A 10,949-nucleotide genomic window follows, 5' to 3' on the forward strand; every position below is an offset into this window, starting at 1 on the left:
TTCTAACAGAGGTTGACATTGTGGTTTTCTGTTTGCTCGATTAGCATGACTCTAGGATTAGGGTTTGGCAGTTCACTAGTGCTGCTGCAAAGCCCAGTAATAGAAACACTAGACCCCCCCCCCCCCAGTGCATTTTTAGTCATCAGGGCTAGTGGCTACTGTCTGAATGACCCTGTTGGAGAGCCAGGAGGAATGAGAGAGAAACAATGGATTTTTTCACGATAGCTGAAGAGGTTTTTATTTTTATAAATCCAGACCAATTCCCTCTCCTAAAATACCAACCACATTATTTAAAAGTCACTGTGAATCTTGAAGCTCAAGAAATACTGTAGATAGGTTCTGCACTACCTAATTTCAAGTGATTAGCCCTGCCAAAGCCAAGAGGTATGTCTATTTGAAATAATCTATGCATGCCCCTAAAAGTGTACTCACTTGTTAGGTTGAGGATTATTTGGTTTTATCATAACTAATATCATGCCTTTTTCTTAAAAGGATTATTCCAAAAACATACTCCCCCTTGTAAATGGTCTCCTCCTGGTATAACTATTTACTCTGAAAGCCTCGCCAGCATCAGACATAAATCTAAATCAAATGCGGGAAACAGGGACAAGCCTTTGACTTTGGTATCCAGTACAAGGGGACAGCAGCCCTGCAGCTTAACATACACTCATTACTCCTCAGTGTCATTGTCCTCATGACAACAGATGTCCTTAGGCTTTCAATGAGAAAGCCCAAGTATGTATCTATCTAATATTATACACACACACACATATATACGCGCACACACCTTATATATGGGATATACTGTTGACCACATACCCCCAAACTCCGTTATAAACAAGGCAAGTTCTCGTGCAAATGTTAGAACTACACATCAGAGCCTTTTTACAATGCTGCCTCCCTCAGATCATTAAAATGCTTAACAGTGGATTTTACTCTTTCCTCAAACAAAAAAAAACCCAACAACAACAAAAACCACAAGAACATTTCATAGAGTGGAATATTCTCCAATTACAATACTTGTAATGCTCCTTAAAAGAGGTTACATCTTGCATGATTCTTCCTCCCTCACCTGACTCAGACTGCAAACTAAACCGAAGGTCCTGATTCCACAGAAGATTCCAGATGAGCAGGCCCCTGCATCCACACAAAGCCCCATGGACTATCAAGGTTGGTGACACACATGGTGTCATTTGCATGAACAGCAGTACATATAACCTCAATTTAAACTGAGCCTGCCCACTTGTATAATAAAGGAAAAAACCTTTAATCAAGGTATGTTGTCGGTATAACACTAGTGAAAGGATGCTGCCAACCTGAAATCTAGTCCATTTTTTTTTTTAAATGAGTGTAAAGTAGTTTCCAGTACTGCACTTACCTCTGGCTCACCATGCCAGGTTTTGTGGATTTACAATCACATTTTTGAATATATTTCTCTCTCTGTTACAGGATAAAAGATCCAGAGAGGGAAACAGAATATATTTAAAGTACTACCAAGTGCCAAAAGTAAGTGAAATGAAAAAAAAAATACAGCATTTCTCCAGTATCGGACATTACTTATAACAAGAGGTAAGAGAACTGTGAAGGAAGTGCGATTTTTAAGTAGACAACATTCCCTTAATGGTAGAATTTTCACATTCACTCAGAAAATTCCTATTTCCTTTGCCTATAGACAGACATGCTTTTGGTATAGCATGACAAATTAGGTCTGTCTATGGTGTGGTTAGGCAAAGTCATGTGGGAATGTATTAATTAAAAACAAAAAAGAAAAAGACTTATTTTAGCCAAAAATATTATCAAAGTTCCATTATGAAGTATTTCATATTTGCAGCATATTTCTGCACATAAAAAACAAATTTAAGTGTTAAGGAAACTAACACATACTCTAAAGAAATATACCCAAGAGCACAGTTGAAGCCAGGAGACAAACATATGGAATTTTAAAAGTTGCTTATTTTATTCTCAACACATCAAAAAGAAACAAAGTGGATTTTGTGTACAGTTGGCATTCAAGTTATGGACAAGCATGAGATCGGAAATAGTTTATATTTTCTTTGTAACATCTTCATTCCCCTCTCACCACACAAACCCCCACCTCACCCCATGTTTTATACTCTAAACAAACATGTTCCTGTTGTTTCATTTTCCAGTACCTTCTCTAATTTTAAATGCTATGATTAATTTGGCCTATTACCCTTCAAATAAGAGTGAAGAAGTTTAAAAGGTGTATTTAGGTATAGAGACAGTGAAAGCGAAACTAACAGGCAGAAAACCAAAAACGGCACAAATGAAGAAAAATGAAGGAATTTCTTCATGCAGAGTAAAAAACTTACAGAACAAACAAACAATCAAAGACAGGAATTGAAGCTGCAATTGTTTTGACAATCAACAGACAAGCACTTAGGTCACACACACACACACATTATAGGATTACAACTTGAAAAGGTACTAACATTTTATATCATTTCCTCATTTAGTTCTTGAAGGGTACTGGGTACAATAGCATGACAAAGTGGAACAACAAACAAGATCCAAAGCCTTTTAGAGAGTAATTTGGACTGTACAGCTGTATTCTCTTTAATAGGATATTGAAAATTACTCCAGTTCACTTTGAAAATTATTAGAAGAAAAACTGACCCGTGTCCAAATACCTCACATCTGAACATGCCATATCTAGTTTGGACAACAAGCTACAAAGTGGAAACAAACAGGAGATGCCTGTGCCTTCATTCAGCCTTTGATAAGACATTTCTGACAGGTTGCAAATCATAGAACCTGGTTTCACAAATATTCTGTATGTCCACAAACTGCAGACCCTTTTCCAACCCACAGCACTTAGTGCATTCGCATCAGAAGGCTGATAAGGTTTACACTAAGTACTTTCTGCTACAAGTTGTTTCCAGCAGCAAGTAGGTTACTTGAATTTCTTACACAGGCACACTTCAGGTGGGAATTAAAGTAACTTTCAGTGGTCTTGTAAGGCTCTCGTATTGCACCTCTGGTGCTTGTTGACCAGCTGTAAATGAATCAAAGCAGCAAGCTGACTTGCGACACTGTAAAGAAAGCACAAATCACAGCAGTTGAAGAGATTGCAGCAGAACCTAGAGCACGGTGGGAGGGGGAGGGACTTGTCAGGTAATGTGGGGGTGCGGGGAGGAGGAGGAGAGAAAGAAAAGAAGAGCAAGAAGTGAACCCAGGGTGGAGAGAGGAAATGAAAGACAGCAGGACTGAAACAGCTAGGACAAGGTGAGGAACAAGGTGAGAGGGATAGCAAATATTGGATGAAGAAAGAGCAAATGGAATGATGATAAAAATTCATATGACCCATCTTTCTGGAACTCTGTGATCAAGGGAAACAGGATATACAGCATAACAGTTGTTAAAGCACCCTAATTAGTTTTCTTTCAAGCAGAACAGAACTATGCATGTACACATGCCATGTCAGACACGAGGCATCTGCATGCAACAAATCAGCACATAAATATGCCGTATTTCCAAATTAAGGAATTAGCATTACATTCCTTCTTCTTGTCAGTATGATAGGAATTAGGAGCTTTTCTGGGGCCTGAGGATATATGGGCGTGGAACTGCTAGATATCACACATTAAATGTCCAGTAAAACTACACTACACAGTCTGAAAGGGTCTCAGATCTTCCCTGGGGAAGTAGAAAATTAGGGTGTGGAGGTTCTCAAAGGGACTGTACAGAAGAACTGTACGTTAAACACTCCTCTCTGTTTTGTATTACGATCAGTTTGCGTTTGGAATAGACATTATTAGGATCAGCAATTCAGACTCCTAAAGCATCAGAGCAAAGAAACCAAAAGGTGGGGGTGGGAGAGATGAAGGGTTCAGAGGATTAACAGACTGACTTGCCATGGTTCCAATGGATGAGTGATCCTGCAGGATAATAATGTTCTCACAAACTGGAGACTATCCATATATGTTTGTGTCCAATATGGGAACAGACCACAGACATGGTGGATCCTAGTAGCAGTATCCTGGGGCTAGTGCTCAAATCAACACTTTTACAGAATAAAAGTAATCTGCCACTTTCCTCCTCCAGCGTTTCCAGCTTTAATAATTTTGGGCTGTCACTACACAATGGAGCATGGAAGATTTGTCATTAATAATGTGTGTTTACAGTAACTCCAAATAGACTGCCTCAGCTCTGCTGTATTCCTTTATATTGGTTATATTCTCTCTCAAGGTGTGTAAGAAAGTGTACTGTAAGCAATTCTGATTATCTTTAGTAAAAGGTTAGTAACTGAAAATTTGATGCAACAGCCATCCAGGATCCTCTCTATTGCCATCATGCTTCATGTCCTTCATCCACACATCAGATTTAATGGAACCCCTAATTCCAGAAACAGTGGCAGAGATTTTACAAGTATGATGTACTGCCCGTTAGGCCCGCAGTGCTTCTCAAGCTATCTGATGTGGGGGACCGGCAATTTTTTTTCCCCAGTGTGCACCCAGACCAGCAGTCGATGGCTAGCGGACTGGCACCGGTCTGCGGACCACCACTTTGAGTAGCACTGCCTTAGGGAAAGCTAACACTGTAGTAAGAGCTATCACTTTTGTTGCTGCATTGCAAAAATTCCCCAAAAGTAGTAAGCGAAGCCTAGTGCTGAAGCACACCTCTAAGGATTCAGGTGCAATTCAAGGGCTTGTCTACCCAGGGACACTCAGGAAAATTAATCCAAATTAACTTTTCAAGTGGATTAGTTGAATTAAACTAAACCATATTAAGGCCACTTTAATGTCTGTGCTGGGCACCATTGTGAGAATTCCAAATAGGATCCCCAGGAAGGACATATTGGATACATCATTAAGTGCAAAGGGAAAAATAAGAAGCTTACACAGAAAAATTTCGCTCCCACAAGGAAAGGGAAGAGAACTTGCAGCCTCGCATGATTCCTTGCCCACAATACCTCCCTTTAATTACATTGTCCCCCTCCACTTTCACATCCTAGACTATCATGAGAGGTTTTCCTGCTTCTTGAACTGACAATTAAGAGTTCTGTTAACATCTTCTGAAATATTTGCACCTAGCTCTTCTGTTAATTTTACTTTCTCTGTTTTTAAATTTTGATTATTAAGTCTTAGCACATACATAGTGCTTTTTAGCCATAAGACAACCCCCGTTTCATAGATGGGGAAAAACGAGGCACAGAAAATTAAGCAACTTGCAAAATGTCAGAGAACGAGTCAATGTCTCGCCAAACCTGGGAGAAGAACTCAGAACTCCTGATGTTCAGTTCTTTACACTTTCTGCTGCACCATGCACCTATCCTTTAATGAGGTCGCTTGAGCACACAAATATGTAAAAGTAGTATAAGCAATAGTAACAAAAAATCCGGTCTCTCACAGGTATAATCCTTCTTGATTATAGACATAGTGACTAAGATATTATGATGCACATCAAATAGGATTACTCCCTTGTGAACTTTAAATCAAACTGATTATCCCTAGAACAGCAGCAAATTTGTTTATGTATTATTACTGAATTCAGTCTGTTATTACTTAGAGCAAAAAAGACATTTAGTATTGTGTTCTCAAGTGCAAGCCAATTTAAACTTAAGTTCTATTCTCAACACTGATTTACATTCAGGTCCAATAAAATACAAACATATAACTTACCTTTTAAACTTTTCTGTACCCCATTATTCCCCTTTAGAAGCTTTGACCACTTTATTGCTCTTCTAGTGAGTATCACCAGATATCTAGAAAAGAATTCTTCATACGACACATAATCAAAGTCTTCTGGCCTTTCAAACCCATATGGATCAACCCTACAATATAAAAAGTTATTGTATACAAAATTTCTCCACACACAGACTTAAAAAATATGTAAGTATGCTTTAGTAAACTAAATTGAAAACCAGTTATGGAAAATATAAAACAATGAACTGGAACGTATGTAAATTTATGGTCAATGCCAGACTTCCTTGCTTTTGGGAATTGGGAGATTTAGAGCCAAAGATCTATTTTGTAGACAATTGGCTTAAACTGTGACTAACTGGAAAGAGGTTTTCATAATACAGAAAAAATAGGCAACAACAAATGCAAGGAATATAGATTGCAAAGGTAAGAGTCTATGATTCAAAGATTAAAAAAAATTAGTTTTTCCACTAGTGCTGTGCTAGTAAAAACAGATAGTAATAACTGATTCAATTACAAAGATTACCTTAAAAATGTGCTATTTTTTGTAACTTTTTGGCAATAACCTATTTAAAGAAAAACACTGTTTGAAAACTGACTACATAGTAATGGCCTCCATTTTGCCCCTCACCAGATCTACTCCATGTATGTGTGTGGCATCAGGTGTACTTATTTACAATAATTAGGAGGGGGTTGTTTTTACAATTTTTTATTCCCATTAGCAATGAAGAACCAACATTGGCTATTGAAGAGTGAATTGGATATTATTCTGGCTCATACATCAACTGAAGTGGTGAAAGATCCCACCTGTGCAAAATACTTTGTGTGGAAGGACCGTTACACCTACCCCAGTGAAGCCAATGGGTCTTTGCCTGGGCACAGGGATCCACTCATGCAGAGCACCTTGTAAGATATCAAGGCCTAAATTCCAAGTGTGAGGGCAAATTCAGCTCTCAGTTTCACAAGTCCAACCTCCAATAATGACAAATGGAATTGCACAGGTGTAACCCTGGGGAGAATTTGACCCATTGAATCTTTTATTGGTGGTGATGCATGAGTCAGAAGAAGCACTACTGGATGTTCAGACCCACTGAGTTTACGGGGCTAGCAGTTAGAAAAAAGTCATCTTTCATTTGTATGCTGAACAAATTTGATGTGGAATCAGAGAGACAAATACAAACATTGAACCCTATAATACAGTTTTTAGAGTCACTAATCATTCAGTCATGATCTTACTCAGGAAAGTTTTTTTTTTTTAATTCTTCATTACTTTTATGATTAAAGAAACCTTTCACACTCATACACACAGCATTAAGACAATTCAAGAAAGCATGACACTTCAACCCACACACATCACGTTTAGGATTCTGATAATGAAGGTAGAGAACACAGATTCATTTCATAATTCAGTCTGATTGTTGGGAAGCAGGAAGGAGACAGGTTTCAAAAATTATGAAGATATTCTCAACAGTTAGATAATCCCATATCTACAGGCACTGTGCCTTATCCGAAGTCCTGGGTGGTCTCCTGATTTTACAAAATTTTCTTGTCTGTTTTTAACAGAAGCTTGTATGTATGTCAAAGCCATTAATCTCTTATTTTTAAGAGATTCTTTGTTCCAGTGTATCACTAATGGTTTTTTGGGAAATGGAGAGAATGACACTGACAAACTTCCCTTCGGAATGTATTCATCCTCTCTAAATCCCCACAGCATGACACCCTTCCAAGCTTTGTTTTACAGTAGTTAATTTTCACATTTCTACATTTATTATCTCTAACCTTTCTAGCAACAGGTATATGTTATTAATACAATTATACAAAACTGTTTTACTTCTATTTATGGAGAATGTCTTGTAAAACAGATATTTAATTACTCTTTATTCATCTCTTCCAAAGTCATTCTTCCGTAGACTTTGCTTTGCCCCAAACCCTTCATTGTTCCATGTAAGAAATTGGTAGAAAAGATACCACTCTGAAGGCCCACTACCCAGAAAAAGTATCTCTTTCCAAGGACTGAAAGTTGGGTTTCATGGATCCTGCTTTTTTTCCTTCTTCCAATTGAGGAAATAGTTTAAATATAAAAAATAAACAAGTAAATTATTAAAAAATATTTTAAATTACTGCACCTCCTTTCAATTTTTGTGGGCATTAAAGGTTATCTACCAAGAGACAATCTTAACAGAACATATGCCCCTGTGTAAAAGGCTTTTGAATGTTAATCTCAGTTTTCAGAGTAGCAGCCGTGTTAGTCTGTATCCGCAAAAAAAAAAAAAAAAAAAAAAAAAAGTACTGAGTCTCTAAGAAAAGGAGTACTTGTGGCACCTTAGAGAGACTAACAAATTTATTTGAGCATAAGCTTTTGTGAGCTACAGCTCACTTCATGGGTGCCACAAGTACTCCTAATCTCAGTTTTGTTTTGTTTGGGGGGGGGGGGGGGAGGAGACTTTAGAGCCATTTAATCCAGTAAAAAGAAAAGGAGTACTTGTGGCACCTTAGAGACTTAGTCTCTAAGGTGCCACTAGTACTCCTTTTCTTTTTGCAAATACAGACTAACACGGCTGCTACTCTGAAACCTGCCATTTAATCCAGTGAAGCTCACAATATAGCCCTCCCTAAGTGAGAAAACCTCAAAAACACGGGTTTACTCAGCACAGTGAAAATGCTATTACTAATAATTAAGGAAAATCTCAATGGTGCTGTTTAGCTGCGACAATTGGAATGAGGACAATTTTGATCAATAAGTAAAATTACAGCGAAAGTGCCATTCCTTTGAAAAACACCCACCAAACCCGTCCTTCACCACGAAGCCAGCCTTTGCCAGCGCCCTCAGCTTTAACCCAGACTATGGAGGAGTCTCCCCCAACGAACAGCCCCGCTCCCCCTCTCCCTGCCTGCACCACTCCCGGCACCTACACAAACACACAGGGGAGCGAAGTAGAGCGCTAGGACGTGAGCGCTGAACGAGGGAACGAAGCCCCCCCAGCAGCGGGCCCCCGCCCCAGCCCGGGCATGTGTACCTGGGAATGCCGGCCCCAGGCTCCAGCGCGCCTCCTTCGCCCTGCTCCATGGCCCGGCAGCGCTCGGGGCTTCCCCTCGCAGAGTCGGTCCCGCGCCGCGCCTCCCGGGCGGCGGCGGCGGCAGCGGCAGCAGCAGGGGGGGTGCGGACCTGAGCGGAGTATCTCCACCGGGCCGCCCCAGCGGGAGCGAGCTCGCCTCACACAGGGCAGCGGCGGCAACAGCGCCGCCTCCTCCGCCTCCTCGGGACCGGCCCCATCAGGAGCAGAGGCTCCAAAGTTCAGCCCCTCGGCGCCCCGGGCGCGCCTTCTTCCTCCCCCGCGAGAGCTGCCGTGAGACGCCAGAGAGACACGCGGGGAGCCAGCGCTTGGCCGCGGGCCACTCCGGTGCCAGAGCCGGCTCGGCGCAGTGGCAAGGCAGCTGCCCGCCGGCCGGCCGGCCGGCCCCCTCCCGCCCACCTGGGCTGTCACCTGAGGCGCTGCCGCCACCGGCAGCCCCGCACCCAGTTGCGGAGGCTGCTGCTCCGGCAGGGCAGCGCAACGCAGCCCCCTCGGGGCCGGGCCGCCTCCGGGGTGGAGCCCGCGTCTCCAGTGACTCCGCCTCACCTGCTGCCGCTGCCGCCGCCGCCGCCACCTCCTGCTGCCGCCGCCGCGGCTCTTTCCCTCACTCCGGCCTCTCAGAGGGGCGGGATCCCGGGCCCCGCCCCGCCGACTCCTGTGCCGCCAGCCGGGAACCAGCGGGCGCTGCAGCCTCTTCCCGCCGCCCGGCCCGCACTCGGGGCCCAGCCGCCCCTGGCAGGGTCGGGCTGGCGCCCTGGCGAAGAGGGGTCGGTGCCTGGCCGCTGCCCGCGCTGCAGCGGAGCGTCTCCGTGTGCCCCTGAGCGCCAGCCTCGCCTCTCTTGCTGCAGCGCGGGACTTGGCCAGCGTTGCACCCACCCATGGCCCCATGTGGCTATGGGAGTTTGGCTGCAGAGCGGGCGGGATGATGCCCGCAGACTCCGGCACTTCACTGGCTCAGCAGCTGCAGGCTTTGCCTACCCAGGGTGGCATACAAGGTTGTTACAAAGAGGAGGGGGGACAATTATTCTCCTTAACCTCTAAGGATAGGACAAGAGGTTCTGCTGGAGGGAATTCTGTGCCAAAAAAATAAAAATGCTGTGCACAATATTTTGAAATTCTGCAAATATTATTTGTCAACATCACACTATATAATCACTAGTTTCAATTATTTTGATAATTTATTACGAAATACCTGTCATCAAGTATGGCTGTAACAATACCAGACACCTTGCAACCCTATCGCTGGCCCAAACACTCACACATCCTAACCCCCTCAGAGCCAGTGCCGGGTTTACAATGGCACCAGTGGTTCCATGGAGCCAGGCCCATGCTCAAAGGGGCCCCAGCCTGCTCTGCTTGCACTGTGTCTTGAGACCCCGCCAGCCCCTGGTTCGGGGGGGGGGGGGGGGGCTCTGGCCATAGGGAATCGGGGAGAGGGTATTCTGGTGTTGGGCAGGGGGGCTGTGTGGCACAGCATAGGCCCACCCCCAAGGGCAAGAGGCCTGCTGGCTACACAGGGCCAGGTGGGCCATTGTGCATCTGGTAACTGCCGGTTTGTAAATCGTGCCCTTGCACTGGGCTGGGCGGAGCAGGGCCGCCTCTGTCATGCCATGCTCCATTGCCCCTGGCTGGCCCCTCGCTCCGGAGACCGACCCCCCACACACACACCATGCTCCATTGCCCCTATGGGGGGCCCACAAAAGGCTAATCTGGCCCTTTCCAGAGCCTAGCCGTGGGGCCCTCCTGGCCCAGACACTCATACCCCCCGGCCCAGACACTCACACCCCCTACCCCTGCACGCCTCCCCCCAGCCCAGACACTCACACGCCCTACACCTGCATGCGCCGCCCAGCCCACACACTCACACCCCCTACCCCTGCACCGCCTCCGCTCCGGCCCACACACTCACAGACCTTACTCTCCTACAGCCCAGTGATCTAGAGGGAGAAACAGCCTGATGCTGGGTCCTGGGGTTCCATGGCATTTCCTGTGTGCCACCACCTCCTTCCTTCAGGGCGTTCTAAGAACTGCACGTATTGAGATGGTGCCAAATTGGTGTGCCATACTGAATGAATGGTGTGAGTATAACTTTACATGACTGAAACATGGCTGAATGACTGCAGAGGATCCTGGCAGAAGGTTCCCTTTAAACAGAAGGAAATTTGATAAAGGACTGGCAAAGTCTGTATGTATGATCAATATTGAACCTATT

General features: G+C 44.0%; 1 protein-coding gene across 2 annotated transcripts in view; it reads right to left on the reverse strand.

Moving 5' to 3' along the window:
• The window catches only part of GRTP1 (growth hormone regulated TBC protein 1), a 49,819-nt gene extending 40,455 nt beyond the window's left edge, over nt 1-9,364 (reverse strand). The window contains exons 1-2 of one of the 2 annotated variants that reach the window (XM_074944823.1): nt 9,284-9,364; nt 5,643-5,794 (exon numbers count right to left, since the gene is read on the reverse strand). Coding sequence is in view for 1 of the 2 variants with exons in the window: in XM_074944812.1 (XP_074800913.1) it covers nt 5,643-5,794; nt 8,681-8,730 (202 nt within the window). In the remaining variant the exon portion in view is untranslated. Of the gene's footprint in view, nt 1-5,642; nt 5,795-8,680; nt 9,035-9,283 lie in introns of those variants that run through there. The other variant, XM_074944812.1, reaches the window with a different exon arrangement.
• Between the last annotated feature and the right edge of the window lie 1,585 nt (nt 9,365-10,949).

The sequence above is a fragment of the Natator depressus genome, chromosome 1 (genome assembly GCF_965152275.1).
Source record: "Natator depressus isolate rNatDep1 chromosome 1, rNatDep2.hap1, whole genome shotgun sequence".
NCBI classification, from domain to species: domain Eukaryota; kingdom Metazoa; phylum Chordata; order Testudines; family Cheloniidae; genus Natator; species Natator depressus.